This window comes from Dermacentor albipictus, chromosome 7, assembly GCF_038994185.2.
Source record: "Dermacentor albipictus isolate Rhodes 1998 colony chromosome 7, USDA_Dalb.pri_finalv2, whole genome shotgun sequence".
NCBI classification, from domain to species: domain Eukaryota; kingdom Metazoa; phylum Arthropoda; class Arachnida; order Ixodida; family Ixodidae; genus Dermacentor; species Dermacentor albipictus.
Genome location: NC_091827.1, coordinates 50638913 through 50657437, shown reverse-complemented (window position 1 = coordinate 50657437; position 18525 = coordinate 50638913). Strand labels below are relative to the sequence as shown.

Genomic DNA, 18525 nt, shown 5'->3' with positions numbered 1-18525 from the left:
GTTGTATACGGCTGTTTAGAGCTTGCATTGTCCGGAATAGGGGCGATGGAACCACGCAGACTTGTTCCAATCCAGACTTGTTCTTGGAGTAAAGGAAACCTGGCCATTACAAGATGGTACGCCATCTTTAAGGCTGTGATCAAAACGGGATGACACGTGTGACGTACGCGTCATGAGTTGTTCCTTTAGAGTGGAGTTCAAATTATTGTTCTTATGAAAAAGACACAATCATGCACATATGCGACGGGAACAGAGCTGATGTAGACTAAGGGTAAGTTTCATAGACGTAATACTGGTGTAACAAGAATAATTAAACAATACATGATGAAAATAAGATTTTGAACGCTTTCATTGAATTGTGTTAGAGTACTTCGAGAAGGGTCCCCGATTGCTGAAGCATTCTCCAGTTTAGTGTGAACAAGTGTCTCGTAGAGAGTCAGCAGAAAGTTTACGCAGTTTTAAAGTTACGGCGTAGGTGACCTTGTGCACGATTGAAATTGTTCTTCATGTACTAAATGTGTAGATTTCATGCATGAGCTAATTGGCGATATAAAGCCCGAGATACTTGTAAGAGTCAACAGAGTCTATTCTGGTGACGCACCCTTGATCTCAACTCGAAGGAGGATCAGGCGGAACAGTTGCCGTCTATGTACGCCAGGCTAACCCCGCCTGCTTCAACACCACCACCACTACCACCACCACCACCACCAGCAGCACCACCACCACCACCACCACCACCAACATCTATTATGGCCCCATTGATGAACTAAGGAAGTGCGTTAGTATTGACGTTTATACCACGGGATACATGCATAGATTTACAATTGTTAACAGTCAAAGTCTTGCGCCAGAAATTACGCCACGATAAAATTTGTTCAAGATCACTAAGTAGATCACGAGTGTTATCAGGGCTAATAACTTTGCGGCAGATTACACAATTGTCTGCAAGTAGTTTAATAGAAGAAAACTGAACACTGCCTGGTAATTAAGTAACAAAAGCAAGGAAGTGCAGAGGCTCAAGGACATAGCCTTGTGGAACCCTATGGATTGCAGGTGCACAAGAGGAAGAATAATTGTTCGTGACTACATACTTTGAACGGCCTTGTAGGAAGCTCTTAATCCAAGGACGAACACTTTAGTCAAGGCATGGTTTACTAAGCTTTAGAGAAAGTACGTCGTGAGAAAAAGTGTGAAAAGCTTTAGCAAAGTGGAGAAAAATGAAAAATGCAGTGAGTATCTAAGCCAGAATCGGAATTAGCAAATAAGTTGTAAGTAACAATTACCAGCTGAGTTTCGCAAAAAAAATAATTCTAAAACGATGTTGACAGAAGTTAAAAAAATCAGTTCCATTACAAAAAAAATTAACAATGTGTGAAAAATATGATGTATACTTTAATGATTGTATGAGTGATTGGACAAGAGTTATCGAGGAATTGAAGATTACCGGATTTCTGGATTGGAATCACCTGCTATAATTTCCAATCCCTGGGCAGGATTGAGCATTGCAAGGTAGGGCAAGAAATCTTGGAGTATATTATGGATGAATGCACAATTGCACAGTTTTGAATTTTTGACCGGACCTAGCGAAGAAAGATTAAAATTTTTCCGCTAGTTTGTTAACAACAACCAGGTCACTATAAGTCGGATCCATTAGTTCAACATTGTAACCGGCTACAAGTGGCAATGCTGTTAGGAGCGGTGCTTTTTTAAATGTTGAAGAAAACAGGTTACCTTCAATTGTGCGGCACTGATCAGGAGGGACATTAGTGCAGTCTGTAAGAGTTAGTTGTGCGAAATTACCAGTAGAACCATTCACGATCTTCCAGAATGTACCAGGATGTGAGCGCAACAACTTTGGTGAATCAGCATTGAAGAAATCGCTGTCTGTGTCGGCGACAGCACGAATGTGCTTGGTGTTAGTGGTAGCAATGAGACCAGTTGTCGCCCCTGTTAATACCTTAAAACGACGAAATAGGCCATTATTTTTAGTTTCACTTGTCGTCCGATTAAGTATGTTTTGTACAAAGCAGCACGGTCATTAGGCACTACCTTTATCATCGGTTTAATACGACCAAGTATATAATACTTTTGTAAATTATCCAGTTTTAATCAACTAATCTTTGTTCAAAATCGGCCATATAGTAAAAAATGAAATGTTGTATTTCGGCTATAATGGCGGTTGCGTTTGCTTTATTCCAATTACAAGTGATTAATTTGGTCTTTTTATTTGATATTCGACATTTAATGTAAAAATGCGCAGGATTGTAGCCACTTACACCTTGAAATAAGGCCTGAGATGAAACCAGGGTGGGTCCATTAGTAAGAATGAGGTCAAAAGAATTTGAATTAAGTCCCGTCGTGCTGGTTTGTTGAAGAACAATTTGCGATAGGTTATAATTGAAACCCACACTAAGAAAATCTATGACATCTGAAGACATTCACTTGTATGTGACAGAATTAACTTGCCATAAGATTTCAAGGAAATTAATCTATTCGAACAGTTTTTACCAGTAACATCATCGCACATATCACCAGTGCTACCAGACGATAGCAAATTTCATCATAACGCCACGGTAACATCAATCATGCCCAGTCTGGCACTTTGGCACCACTTAAATGTGCAAATCAAATGTAAGTGTTCATTCCAAAGCCGTCGTACTAGGTAAGTGCTGTCGATTTACGTTGACGAAGTGTGCGAAAGATTTTCTGTGATTTCAATAATGTCTAACAGCACTCGCTTAATGTCCGCAAATGGGCAAATCTGCAAAATTAACTTTCGGGAAGAGTTGTGTTAGTTGCATTACGCAGTGCCTCTACCAAGATAATGTTGAAGCGAAAAAAATGCAGAATCCGCGAAGAGGATCAATTGGTGTTAGGCAAGCTTCTATGAGCCGACAAGTCGATATAACCATCTAGGCAATAAAATTTCCAAGTGGCAAACGCGTCCCGTAAGCTACCCGTAAGGGTCTTCAGCCGCGGTGGCTTGCATAGCAGAGCAAAGGTAAGCTTTATGCGAGGAGAATATTTTTTGATCGTGAACTATACCGGTGATACGATGATGGTTGATACTATGACACACCACCACTATGGAAGTGTCTATCGGCTGCAAGGGTCCCAGAAAACTGGAAGAATGCAAATATTATACTAATACACAAAAAGGGTGAAGTTAAAGAACTAAAAAAATTATAGGCCCATTAGCTTACTCCGAGTATTATATAAAATATTTAACAAAATAATCTCCAATAGAATAATGACAACAATGGACTTTAGTCAACCAAGGGAGCAGGCTGGCTTCAGGAAAGGTTACTCTACAATGAATCACATCCATGTCATTAACCAGGTTATCGAGAAATCCGCAGAATACAATAAACCTCTCTATATGGCTTTCACAGATTACGAAAAAGCATTTGATTCAGTATTGATACCAGCAGTCATAGAGGCATGGCGTAAGCAAGGAGTACAGACCACTTACACAAGTACCCTAGAAAATATCTACAAAGATTCCAAAGCCCCCTTAATTCTACACAAGAAAAGTAGGAAGATACCTATAAAGAAAGGGGTCAGACAAGGAGACACAATTTCTCCAATGCTATTCACTGCATGCTTAGATGAAGTATTCAAGCTGTTAAACTGGAAAGGCTTAGGAGTAAGGATCGACGGCGAATACCTCAACAACCTTCGGTTTGCCGATGACATTGTTCTATTCAGCAACAATGCAGACGAGTTACAACAAATGATTGACGACCTTAACAAGGAGAGTGAAAGAATGGGGCTGAGGATTAATACGCAGAAGACAAAGGAAATAATAAATAACCTGGCAAGGGAACAAGAGTTCAAGATCGCAAGTAAGCCTCTAGAGTCTGTGGAGGAGTACCTCTACCTAGGTCAACTAATCACAGGAAACCCGGACCATGAGAAGAAAATTCACAGAAGGATAAAAATGGGTTGGATCGCATACGGCAGACATCATGAGCTTCTGAATGGGAGCTTACCGTTATCATTGAAAAGGAAAGTATACAATCAGTGCATTTTACTGGTGCTGACATAGGGCGCAGAGACTTGGAGGCTGACAAAGAAGCTTGAGAACAATTCAAGGACCACACAAAGAGCGATGGAATGAAGAAGGCTGGGCATAACCTTAAGAGACAGAAAGAGAGCAGTATGGATCAGAGAGCAAACGAGTACAGACGATATTCTAATAGACATTAAGAGAAAAAAAATGGCGCTGGGCAAGTCATGTAATGCGCAGACTAGATAACCGTTGGACCGTTAGGGTAACAGAATGGGTACCAAGAAAAGGGAAGCGCAGTAGAGGAGGGCAGAAGACTAGGTGGTGCGACGAAATGAGGAAATTTGCGGGTGCTAGTTGGAATCGGCTGGCGCAGGACAGAGGTAATTGGAGACCGCAGGTATCGAGACCTTCGTCCTTCAGTGGACATGAATAGGTTGATGATGATGATGACTGTGATGCACGCGAGATTTCGCGCGTCTACGCACACGATCGGAAGCGTTCCTGGCAGCCTGCAAAGATAGCGACCCTAACACACCGCCAGAAATGCTGTCATCTGGATCCGCATGACGCGCATATCGCTAGCGACAACGCGGCGGCGCGGCGAACTGTCGCACCGCCTCCGACCCGAGCGCATGCGCACGAAAGGAGCGGCGAACCGAATCCATCCCCGGTAAAACTTCAAGGCTGTTGACGACAGTGTGGACTAAATCACTGGGCTCTGCCATCCGCGATGGACGGATGGCGACACCATCTGATGGCGTTGCCGGCAACTGGACTTTGCTTCGGTTGACCGCACTCTCCACTCTCATTGGTGGCATTGCCAGCCCGTCTTCTGGCTAGAGTAGGCACATCTCCTACTCGCGGAGACAACCGACGACTACCACTATGGCGTGCCATATTTTTTTAGTGGTTTACGGAGAAAGAATCTCTTTAAAAGCGAACTATATATTTGTCATTACAAGGCAAAACTACATCACCATTGTGTAACAATGGGTTCCTTGAATGTACAAACAGTGTGCGAGTTTTAAGCAAGGATGCAAGTAGGAACATAAAGCTTCAATTTGCAAGGACGTGTTTCAGTTCACTACATATTATCAGATATGGCGTGTCACCGAAGTATATGGAATCCTTTTAAGTGTACTCGGCATGCTGGACTGGATGCGCTGCAGGCAAACAAGACAATGTTTACACCAATGACATTTGGGTGCTCCCAGTACAGTGCTTGCGTTGCGTGAGCGTTTATAGCAAAAAAAACCCAGTTTTGTTTTTTTGTTTAAACACTGCTCGATGATTTCTCATGTTATGTGTGCCCTTATATGAAACAACAACGGCAGGTAACATAGCAGGGCTGAAGCCGCCCTCAAATAAGATGCAGTAAATTTATGTGGACTGGCTGCTTACACCTATTGAATTCTATATAGGTTAATTTTATAGTACGCAAATGCTTAGGAAGTCGGAGAGGATGCAAGGAAGAAATAGAAGTGGCAACACCATTTGGCGTTTTCGCGCGAGGTCCGCCTGACACCGAAACAGAAACCCAACAACTTCTGCGGGCAAGCACACGTAATAAAGGGCGCCATACTGCGCGAAAATGTACACGACGGAACTTGTGACAGCACACTGACAAGAAGGACTCGGCGGCTCACGTGATATTTGCTCATATACATGCCAACTCTCCCACAATTATCGCGAATTCTTTTTCTACAAATTTCCAATTGTTTTAGGATTTTATGGTTGTTGAGTCGGATTTTACAATAATAAGTTCTGCGGGCGAAAAATTTGTAAAGTGCTAGAATGACGTGCGCGCAACGTTGCAAGACAATTTATCTAAAGAAACACTGTGGTATAACCTGCAGCACACCTCGTGGCAACGCGAGGTGGCACACAAAAGAGGGGCACTTGGCTCGAGCAAGTTCATTCAGACAAGATGCTGAAGCATGCCAAGTTGGCTACATTGCACTTGTTGAAAAAGTTACCGTTTAGCTTCCGTTTGCTGTTGCGTGCCTCCTGTATAAACAGGTAAATAATACAGTCAATAAAGTGTGTATGTACTTTACAATATAAACAAACAACAAAGAAAGGGTTGCGAAGGCAGAGTTGTGGAGAACGCATGACAATGTATGACGTCATGTATCACGGATGTAGCCAATTAATTAGGGAAGTAAAAATGATTTTGTATTCAAATTACATAAGAATACTTGAGGAATTCCATTTTTCTTATTTGGCGCGCATGTTATGGGAACGCCATGTCAGTTTTTTTTCTTTTTTCTTTTACGTTTCAGTCTGAATTAATTAGTGCTTCAGTATATCAATGCATGGTGCTTCAAAACATTTTTCTTTGATATTTTCAGATTCTGTGAATGTGTGGTACCCATTAGACATGCTGGCGGGATTGTGTGAAAACTCAAACTAGGGGATGAGCTGCAGATGTCGTCATGTGTTGCCGTAGGATTTGAAATTCCGTTATGAGAAGGCGCAAATTTTACTAGAGCTTTCGTAGTTTGTTGATGCGCAAATAAATACGCCAAGGTAATTGTGAAAAGTAGAAAGCAGATGGCACATTAAATCACGCACTGTTCTTCCTGCTGCCTATACGTAGTGATACCACAAAAGGATTCATGAAGTCGTAGCTATATGTGAGAAGCAGTGAAGTACAACGAAGAAGAAATATGAAAAAAAAGGGTAACATCGGTTCGGACTATACTTTTGCACATTTGGAAGTAAACTTTCCCTTTAGAAGAGTTAAGTGCTGGGCTAGTTGGTGATCTTGCATACTCAAAAGGTATTGCGCCAAAAAACAACACACAAGAAAGACGACGACAAGCTTTCCCTGCTTCGAAGGAAGGCTGCCTACGCCGAAGATGACGTAATAGCCAATAACAGCGCGCCTTCGGCTCCATGATGCTATAGCGCCAAGATCCCTCGATGAAGTAGACAATAGAAGCCACTCAGTGGTTTACTCTTTCGTGAAAAAAAAGAAGCATCAAAGTGAAATTCTAACTTCTAAAAAATAGCAACAGCTTGGCCATAGAACTCGCCTTTCCGACACCATGCACTTTTTTGTCAAGCAGACTAGAAAAGTACAAGTAGTTCTATAAGAGCAATCGCCATTTACAACCCATTTGGTGTTCCTTTCTTTTAGATTCGCGTCGTAAATTCCTTTGTCTACAGCGCGTATGAAATTTTATGCGACAACTGGCGGCCGTATCACCTCTCTTACACTGAAACGAGCGGCTAAATTGTCATTTTTTACGATAAATTATTTTACTTTAGGATTTTAAGCGAAGTACATATAGCGCGAAGCATATGTTACATTCCATGCCATAAAACACAGTGATGACGAGAAAAAAATAGTAAGCACACGTTTCTAAAGCTTAGCACCGATGTGGAAATAATTTGCGTCCTTTTTCGCGTTCTTTATGACGACAGCGCATGTTTTTAGCTTTCTTTTTATATCAAGGAAATGAAGCTATCCCCCATTTTTTTTTTCAGTGCCCCTGCCGCCTATCGCAGGAACGCGGGTCTTTCACCCGCATAATCGTGTTTGCGGAGGAAGCCCAGATGAATGAAAGTCGTGCTTTTTTTGTACTCCGCATTTGATCTCGAGCCTATTATGCAAGCCTATCACGTCTAGGTTAAGATTGCTTAGTGGTCAATAAAATCAAATAAATTTGTACCACACTGACTCGATTATAACGGGCCCCTTTTCTCTTGCTGACAATATTTAAATAAAAATCTGCTGATCTCGCATGCTGTGGGAGCGTCATTCAGACTTCATTCAGCATCGGGAACGTAATATATTTTTTTCCTATAACCTGTTCAGCGAGGCAGCAGCAGTTGCACCCACCTAGCCAGCAAGCTATGCTCAGGAATGTCGAGGTGGGTGTGTAAAGAACGGTTTGCTTTAAAAGGAAAGCAACGTTTCAACAGCGATGAGCTATCGCCATTGGCATTGGAAAGTTCTGTAACTTATTCCAGCCTGCGCGACTTCTGAATGCGTAGGAGTTGCGGAAGCAGGGACATAGTGCGGGATTACCGCATGAGCTCATTAAGCTACCATCGTGGCCAAGACGTCGAAAAAACTTGACATCTGAAATGCCATCGATGACTTGGAAGATGCATGAATCTTTGGACTCCTAGTAGTGATAAGGTTCGCCGTGGCTGGCACACGATAAACTTTGCTTTACCAGTGAGAATAAGTTCATACTTTTTTTTCTTGCATTCAAAATGTGGGGCACAATCGGTAATCATGTTGTTCGTAAGGAGACTTTGTAATTGGTCGAGTGGCCTTCGCTTATAAATGTGTACAGCATGAGTGAGGATTGGTTAAAATTGTCTTTTACGAACAATTATCACGTACGAGCTGTCGGCGTATGCTGGACTAAGTAAGTTACCAGTAAAAAAGACAGCTTTTCCTCCATTTTTGTGCCGTCAATGCAAGGCGCGCGTAACAATCAACGGCGTGCTAGAACCGAGTGAATACGGTATTCGGGCGTACTGGGACGCGCCAGATTGCACCGGTAAAAGAAAATGGCGGGGCCCTGCCATCGCCAATGTCTCGATTCCTTCGGCGAGATAATTAAAATGTGATACCGCTGGGAGCGAACGGACGATAAAACAGAATGGGTGCAGAACTCTTGCTTAAACAGGGTCGGCTCATTCAAATTACCTAGTGCGCGCGCTTTTGTGTAAAAGACAGGTAGAAGTACGAGAGCCAAACCACAATTCTCTCTCCATTGCTGTCCATGAGAAGACATAGAAGGCCACATGTTTACACCTTTATTGCCTTTTCTTTCTCGTTCTATTGTAAAAGAACGTGCCATGCATATCTAATGTTGCTGAATTGTTATGCAAAATAGCGAAGCCCAGGGTTAAGGAGAGCGTGGTGGAAGCCGAAAACATACGTAGCCGAGCGTGCAGCAAGCAGCCCAAGGACAAAAAGCGTACAACGCGGAAATAGAGGACAAAATTTTGCCCTCTGCCTCTTTTCTATTGACCGCGTTTGTGTGTTCGCAAGGATCTAATCGTTGCCCCAGTTACTTTAAATTTTATTTTTCTTTATTAGCAGCCATGGTGAACTTTATCAGTGACATCTGTCGTCAGCCATAATCAAGCTTTCATTGAAGGGAAATATAATGGTAATCTGTTTATTATTAATGCAAGTGTTATTATCATTATAAATTCATACCTACAAAAACGCTGAAAAGTCGAAATTCCCTATAATTGGCTTCCTAAAAAATGGCTGTGGCTTAGGTAAGGTTAAGCCCAGGATGCGAAGCATACTAGCCTTTATTTTAGTTGTTGAACCACTGTTTAGCTTGGTGAACTGCTGTTGCTTGGCTATATTTGGTTCGGCTAGACGAAGAAACAACTCATGCGTTATTCTGCTTCGCCTTGGACGCCCCGCATTGGACGCGGTGAGCGTCGAGCAACGCAGCGTTCGGCGCGGCAACGAAATGTGCGCCTGAGCAAGCGACGCTCGCCTGAGCCTTAGAAACAGCTCGTTTCTAAGGCAACACCGCATTCACTAGAGGCGCTTTTGTACCGCTTTGAAGCATCGTACTCGTGGCTCAGTGGTAGCGTCTCCGTCTCACACTCCGGAGACCCTGGTTCGATTCCCACCCAGCCCATCTTGCAAGAGTTGAGCCAAAGCCACTTCTCCTCTGTCGGGACGTCATGGTGTCACGTGGTTTCAAGGCGACACCGCCGCGCCTGAGGAGCTGGGTTGAGCCCTCGTAATATGCTTCGCAGAAAAACTAAAGACAGCTGCAAACCTTAAAGGACGTGCTGCACACAGGTCAAAGGAAACAATCATCGCGGACACGGACTTGACGTTCCTTTTTTTTCAGCCGAGGTGAATTGGACGACTTCCGCTTTGACGATGGCCGTTTACTTTTAGGATCATAACCGTAACCCCATGTTTCATCACCATATATTACATCGGAGATGAAACGCCGGTCTTCTATTGCGTCATGCAGTTCTGCACAGAAAGAAACATGGCGGAGTTTCTGCTCGTCGCCGAACACTCTTGGCGCAGATTTGGTAGAAATGCGTTTCATGTTCAAAGCGTTCAACAAAATTTCGATGCACTCTGCCGCATGACTGTCCTGCAGTATCGCAGACATCCTTTATAGTTAGTCTCCGATTTGCAGGGATTTCCGCGCGAATCTATGTCATCGTTTCCAACGTCGTGCTGGTTTACGAGCGTCCAACGTGCTCGTTGGCCTTGCTTGACGTCTTTTGAGGCGTTTATACCACATAATGGTTCTGCTTTGCGTCATGTCATTGGCTCCGAAAGCTACCTGCAACATAAAATAGGTTTCTGGCGCAGTTTTAATCAGTTTCACGTAAAACGTCGGCACATTTTTTGCTCCTTCATGTTCGTCATGTTGGCTGAAAAACAAACGCGCCCAATGAATAAAACATAGCGTTCCGATATCCCGCTCAGCAAACCAACACTTCAGGCGCGATAACGTAAAGCTGTTCCGAATTGTTTCTATTCCAACTATGCAATCACCCCCCCCCCTTTTTCCGCCACTTCGCCTGTCTCTCACGCGGCGTCACGAAAACTGCGAGAGCTTCCCATCTCATATGACTTGTACGCAATATATTTGCATGAATAGACCAAACAAAAACTAATTATTTCTCATTGGACGGCTTTCTCACCTAATATTACCACTCTACTATTGGACAAAACTTCTGGGCTGCTCCCACTTCACCTGTCTGTCACGCGATGTCACAAAACTCCAAATACTCACCTCGTCAACGTGATTATGCACGTGGTAAAGCGTCATTAATATGCTGAGCAAAACTGAAAGTTTTTCTCTGAGTAGCCGGATACTGCCCTGTTCCGAAACTAATAGAAGATGGCTGCCCGCCGATTGCTCTGACACCGGCTATTCGGAGCTACCAAGGAGGAGAGATTTATTGGTGCGCAATGAAAAAATTATGCATAGCAGTGTAACATTGTCGAGTCTTTCGGCACGTATACGACATCACTCTGCCAACTCTTCTAACTTGAGTATCTGTTTTAGCGGCATTTTTAACCTTCCGTCAAACGCCACCACGATTGTCGACCACCCAGCGCTAGCCAAGTAAGGGGAAGCGGACCAATCACAGATGTCGACATCACTCTCCTCATCCAGTTATCTACTTTCAGTGCGCTGTCTCGGCCCTACCGAAACCTTCTCCGCTTCAGCGTGCTCCTCGCCTATCGACAGCCAATCAGATAAAAGAAACCGTTGAATGTATATGCATTGCTCATCGCTATGAAATCAAACAAAGGCGACCTCCTATAAACGCGGAGAGCATTTGATTGGGCTCTTTAAACAACGCTGCTCGTCACCAGCCGATGCTTACCTCGGTGGGTGCCCGAGTTTGAAGTCGTCAGACTGGAATAAAAACAGATTCGAATAGTTATACTTTATGAGCCTTCTTTTCTCTCAAGCGCAAGGCTGCCAGTGCAGTGATATCCATGGCTATCAAGAGGCTTTAACCAAGGCATACTGCTGGCGGCATCTAGCGGCGGAAAAGTGTACTACAACCAATTCGCGTGCTATATTTAAATGCTCTAGGCTTCGGGGTATGGGAATTATATATATATATATATATATATCATAGGAAGCCAAGAAACACAGACTCCAAGCACAACACAGGGGAAATTACTTGTGCTTAATATATGAAATAAAGAAACGATAAATTAATGGTAATTGAATCTGTTCCCACCTGCGGCAAGTTGTTTTTTCATGCACTTTAATTTCCATTAATTTATCGTTTCTTTATTTCATTTGTTAAGCACAAGTAATTTCCCCTATGTTGTCCTTGGTCTCAGTGTTTGGTGGCTTCTAATGATAGGACTAATAAAAATCGGGCCCCTCGGTTAACCCCCTTTCTTCTCGTATATATATATATATATATATATATATATATATATATATATATATATATATATATATATATATATATATATATATATATATATATATATATATATATATATATATATATAGTGCAAGCTCGTTAATTCGAACTTCAATAATTCGAATTTATGGATAATTCGAACTGTACGATTTGGTCCGGCCAAGCTCCATAGAAGTATATGTATAAAAAAGTCCGTTAATTCGAACGCGAGAACGTTCCCTCACGGATAATTCGAACTACGCTCGCCTGGCACACTGCCAGAGAAACGCGCTTACTGCCTACACACAAGGCTGTATCGCCTCCGAAACGGAGAGAATGGCGAGAGAAGGCAAAATCGGAAAAAAATCTAACCGACGCGGGGTCAGCCAGAAGGCAGCGGCGGCTGCCGCCTCTCCGTTCTACGTAACCTCCGAGACTTCTTGCCCGTTTCGAATCTCGGAGGCTTTGCAAATCTTGTACAGCTGCTAATGTTGTGTGGAGATGGCACGGCAAGCGCCAAAACACAGCTAATCAAGTACGTCGCAGCTGCGCTTGCAATCAAGAACCAACGAATCAGGGCCTTCGCCACCTTCACATGTTCAGCGTCTTTGCCTCGGCAGTCTTCATTGGTTGTGCACCTCTGTTTTCAGCTTAGGAGGTATCGGCCGTCGTGATTCATTGTGATGGTGTTAGGCCTCGGCTAACGTTCGTTTCGGTGGACATCGGTGGTGTGGCACAGTCAGAACCAGAGTTTCGACTTGAAGGTGGCGTGTGCCCGCGGCACACGCCATCACTTTCTGACACGCCAAGTTTCTGACATGCCCTACCGCTTCCAAATCGCAGTGTACTGTTGCTATGCTTCACTTTCGTTAGTTCGAACTTTCGTGAATTCGAACTGAAGCGGCTTCCCCTTGCGGTTCGAATTAACGAGCTTTTACTGTATATATATATATATATATATATATATATATATACATATATATATATATATATATATATATATATATATATATATATATATATATATATATATATATATATATATGTATATATATATATATATATATATATATGGTCACGCACCCTGAGCGCAATTCGGCCTGTTCGGTATGGATTACCTGATGAGGCAGGCGATCTTACATGCTCGACAGATCACAATGTCCAGGTGCCACATTTTAATTATTCGTTTGCTAAGTGGCCCATTATTAACTTTAGGGCTCATGTTGCAATTGGGAAATTGAAGCCGATCACCTGTGAAGCCATTTCTACTTAGCAGAAATTCTGGAACTGGCGCAACCTTCCGATGTATCTCTCAACAAAATATGCTAAAAATTCATTGGCATTAAGGGTAGGATCATTTCTAATTGCTTGACAGACGTTTGCTGGAAAACCGTTTATTAGAACGCCCATGAATTAGTAGCACAACGTAAGATTGGACATCTGGAAAGGGGTGATAGAATGACAATTTCCGTTGAGCAAGCATGACTTCTCCACTGATTGGCTTCAAATTGGGAATTGAAACGTGTCCTCTAAAGTGAATAACTAAAATACTGATTATTGAATTTCTTTTTAGTTATGTACGTGATTATTCCGATTTTTCACTAAGCAACATCCGCCTTTTCCATAAGTTATATTGCAAACATTGCACCGGCATCTATCAGAGGCGAACTAAAAAAATCACACAGCAGCACGTTGTATATTTCGTGTTTTTAAAATGATTTATTTATACACGTACCCCAGAGGCTGCAATTGGGGTATCGCGTCAGGAGAGTAAGAAATCACCGCCCAAGCACTCCGTACAGATGGCTAACCATCAAAGACGAACGTGTAGCCCCGGTGTTTATCACTGGGTTAATTCCGACGGCTGAATAAATGATCGCTTGGTAGGCTGTCGCATAATCGGTACGCAGTTGCTGCTGGTGCTCGACTGCACGAGCCTGTTCTTGAGTCCGGGCTGCAGCATCGGCATGGCGTAGAGGGGCTCATTCCCGGCTCTGCTCGCGGCGTTGCTGATCGAAAGCTGCCTGCTCCTCAGGAGCACGTATGACATGTGGCCTACCCATTTCAGAGCCGGAGAGAAACTGTTGCGCGTGCGCTCGGCTGCCACGGAGAGCCATGACGTCACTACTGGCGCAGTTATTCCAAAACCACCTAGATAGCACAAGGCCTTTTTATTGCGATCCATGACGTCATGTTACTGGCCCGACTGCCATAGAATCTAATGGGGATGTTTTCAGTAGGCAACAGCAATTTTGACGTCACCGCCCTCATCACGTCGGCCTTGCCAATGAAAATTTCGGGTCACGTAGCGTGACGTCATGTATCGGAGTAAATAGGTGGTGGTGTCGGCCAATCGCGTGCCTCTCTTTCTCTCTTTCTTTTTCACGCATGCGCATGTGGTTGTGCCGGAGTCTTCGGCGTGCAGGTGAACGAAAGATGGACGGACCAATGAGCTAGCCATCGACAGCTTCGCTGTAAAAAAGAATTTAAAAATCTCTACGACCTAATAAAAGCAGGGTGTACGTACACGGACGCATTTACTGTTTCCCTTGAACAAGTAAATATTCATCGAATTAATAATATTCACAGACGCTCACGATAGATACAACGCTACACACTCAACCTAACTGCGCAACCATGAAAGTTCATGACACTGAAGAGTGTTAATTAAATTGGTACATCCATCATTCAATAGCGCCTTTGAATTTTGCGTCAATCTCCACTGGTAAGATTTGTTTATTCGTTGATCGCTATGTTAGCACGTATAGACAAATCACAGTTCTTAACTCACAGATGTTTATACCAAAAATGCACTTAAAGATATATGATTTCCTTGTCCCCACACGCTCTCAATTTTTAAGCCGTTGCACGTACGGCGCGCTGACTAGCCAACCACGAGAAACTCTCAATGCAAATAAATTATTCAGCTCACACTATTCACGTACCCACACGGACTGACTCAATCTTGTATATGCAGCTGCTCATTTGTAGCTGCTCATTTCCACACCCGTGTGCTTTTCCTCTCTGGTTAACCACCCAATTCTTTTTATACATTGGAGTCCGGTTACAGCGAAGGCTTATGTGCAAACAACTGTCAGACATACCAGGTGCAATGATATCGCCAAGCTCGGCTAGGAAGAACCTAAACAAACTTTGGGGATGCTCGTTCGGGGGAGCGCTCGACAACGAGACAAGGAGCAACAGGATAAGGGCGTGGACTAACACTTTGTTTCTATTTGAGATGGACATGTAGACTAAAAACGCTGCACAAATAGTTCTTTCAAAAAGTCCGTTCACTGCGACTACAAATGGTCAATGTCAAATGGCCAACCCGAGCGCACTGCCATCTCAGTCGATCATACAATCACAGTGTTAAGGTAACTTAGTTCTTGGTCGATCAAACTTACTGATGGTGCGCTTGCTCAAGAGGGGCCTATTCTATGTATCCCGTACCCTTCTACGACTTCACGCATTCTTCTAGAGCTGTAGACTTCTCGAGCTGTATCGCCACAGAATTCGGCACTTATCTAATGCCAGCTTACAGCGGACACGACGCTTCATGAATGGATCGGTTGCTACCACGTCCTGTGCCGAGAGACGTAGCATGTATTCGTTATATGCGGATTTGTTGCCTACCATGACAAAGCCAGGAAGAAACCTACTTATTGAAAACCTAAGCCACGTGCCATCAGCCAATTTTCTTTTTCTTTTTTTATGCGTGTGTATTGAGATGTTTATGAACGTTACTAAGAAAGTCTTTCTGGATGCACGTAATCACGCTAATCTGATTTATGAGACTTTCTTCGCTGTCTATCGGAACAAGTACCGCTGCAACATATCCACCAGAGAAAGTGACCTTGGAAGCGTCGAGTCAAGCAGCAGCTTGATGGTGCTGGCAGCGGCCACCCTGGAGTTTTATATATCCAATGCCCAGTTCGTTATGAGGGAGTCATTTTAATCGAATATCACTGAGCGCCTTTCAGGTGCTGGATAAAGGAAACAGTTGGCTTTATCCGGATTCGTTATATTCGGGTTCGATTGTGGATCTTTTCTCTCTCTCTCTCACACACACCTCAGAGCGAATCGCAACCGCACCTATCCTCTCGGGCGACTCAATCATTCACTCCGTAACTTCCTGCCTCGAACCGGCTGTCCCTCTTGGCTGAGCTCGTGCATAAATATTGCGGGACAAAAGCGGAGCGGTTATCGATCCCCTTTATTACATATCGATCCGGCTCGGCCATCACCGCGCACACCTATAAGCTGCGGTCCCGTTGAGAGCCCACTCGGAACAAAGCTGGCCGGATTTCCCCTCCCTCCCCCTGCTCCGTACTCCCCTTTTCTACCGCGGCGTTCTACTCTTCGCTTCCTCTTCTCAAGCCATCTCCAACCCCCTTCCCCATCTTCTTCCACCTTCTCAGCGTCGCTGTCTTGGCGGTCCCGTTGAGTCGCGCGCCAGACGCGATCCTCGAGTCTCGCTAGTACGGTGCATCGTCAATGACGCCGGAGTCGTAGTCAGCGGGCGATGGTTCAAGTACCTTCGCACCACGGCACGCAGTTCCGAGGTACTTGAAAGCGAGATATTAAAAGAAAAGGATTGTGTCAAAGGCAGCCTCTTTACTGTTTTTATTATTGGGGCTTGCAGATACTAAAGCGTTACTTTTATTAGTAGTGTTAAATTATATTCTTTTATTTGATGATTAAAATACAAATTATGTTTTTTTCCGATAAGCTAAATGCACTAGAGGGAAGTGTGCTGCCTCTAACCACTCCAGACGGACGCCGTTTAGCTCTTCTTATACCTACCCGCGTAATGGATCTACAAGAAAATTATTTCATCGACCCATGTTAAAAAATTTGTGTGTAATCACAGGAGATCTCATAAATGTCTGATATGGGCTTTGTTATGGCTGCTGACAAAAACAGTTATAAATACTGCGCGCTTCTGTGCTTATATATAATATGAGGGATATGGACCATACACTTACTGAACAAAAGAATTGCTCGCAACACCTTTTGTAAGAATACCTGCCCCCTCTCCCTCTTTGGTTTAAAGTTTCGTTTTAGAAAGCTGCCGTAAGTACGCACGGTGCACGCTTATCGTCCTTTACCACAAACAGAGTGAACGCACTTATTTTATCAGGAAGTATGAGAAGCCTGATCAATATACTCGAGTACGGAACATGCGGTGACTCCCACGAAAAAAAAATAGCGACGTGGATTGCCACTTACTTTTTTGTTATAGTGTTTTCTTTTTGCTTTTATAAGTACAGACCCATCCCACTTTTTGTGCTTCAAACATCGTTTTGAGAAGTCAAATAGTGTGAGTTTTCTTCATCAAGGACACATTACGTTCTTTGCTCTAACTTACAGAACTAAATGTTTGCTAACACTCGTTCGCGAAGTGATATTATTATTGCGTGCTATACGAAGTGTGAACACTCATGTAGAGCACTGCAATCTGGAACTTAATATGCGGATTCACAAACTACTTTGTTTTCAAGGGACTTTCGTTATTGGCCAGACGTCTTCCCTAGTAATATTTCCAGCTTCACGATTGTCTGACATTCGTTTTTGTCAATAAACATAGCGCAACAGCTTTTTTTTTTATGAATATGGGCCCCGATTCACGGTGATCGATAACATTCGCGCGCCTTGTCTTTTTATAGCACCTCCGTAAATGTAATGAGCCGCGGAATCGCATCAATAGATTTTGTATTATTCCGATAGTATGTACTTGGAAGTTAGTTTGACGATCATGCCGTGCTAGAACTGTACAAAAGAAAGGTGTAGCCCGTTAGCATGGGAGCAGCTTCAACTGTCTTAGAAACATGGGCTTGTATTCATTCAGAAATCCTAGCTTTTGGCTCGTAAGACACAATTGCAGTCAGTCCTTATGCTGGACATATTATTGCCGAATGTTACGAGGCCACGGCAAATAGCACTCAGGAACGAAAAGCATCGTGTCGTGTACTTGGCTCCTGGTAACGAAACACCAGTTCCAGAAGGGAAAAAATAAAACCGTAGCAGACGAGTTTGAATAATGTCAAATAATATCAGTTGATGTGAATTACATTAAGCGTTATACGAAGTCATCGAGCTAGGACACGAAAAGTACGTGGTATATTTTTTTCATAACATTTGTGAACTGCGCTAATGACTATTAAATTAAACAACACTTTGGTCAAGTTTAGAAACAGCGTATTCAAATTTTAAACTTCTTTTGAAGATTAAGTTTTTACTTCTCAGCAAGTAAATTGTGTCGTGTAACGCTGCCAGTGGTGTGCTTTATCTCGGTGGTTAGATTATGCACGATCTCATATACTTGATGCGGGAAATATGGTACTTTTCTTAGCGCTTTGATTAAATAGCAATTATACTATTCGTTATCGGTAGTGCGCAATCCCACACTTCTAGTGCGCGTACGTTCTCGTAGCAATTTTTTTTTGTGCCGTACGCAACAGCTGCTACATGGGAACCTCAAATGTGTCAACAAATAAAAACTGAAACTTAGCCAAACCACACTGACTACGAACCAATGAATAGAACATCGTGCCGACATAGCCCGTAAAGAACTTTGCTGACTCCACCTTGAACAACTTCAACCGATCAAG

The 18525-nt window shown here is 43.2% G+C and overlaps 1 protein-coding gene across 1 annotated transcript in view; it reads right to left on the bottom strand.

The window, feature by feature from the left end:
- Positions 1-625: 625 nt before the first annotated feature.
- The window catches only part of LOC139047835 (uncharacterized), a 77527-nt gene continuing 59627 nt past the window's right edge, over positions 626-18525 (bottom strand). The window contains exon 4 of the mRNA XM_070521970.1: positions 626-744. Coding sequence (XP_070378071.1) covers positions 626-744 — 119 coding nt within the window. The remainder of the gene's footprint in view (positions 745-18525) is intronic.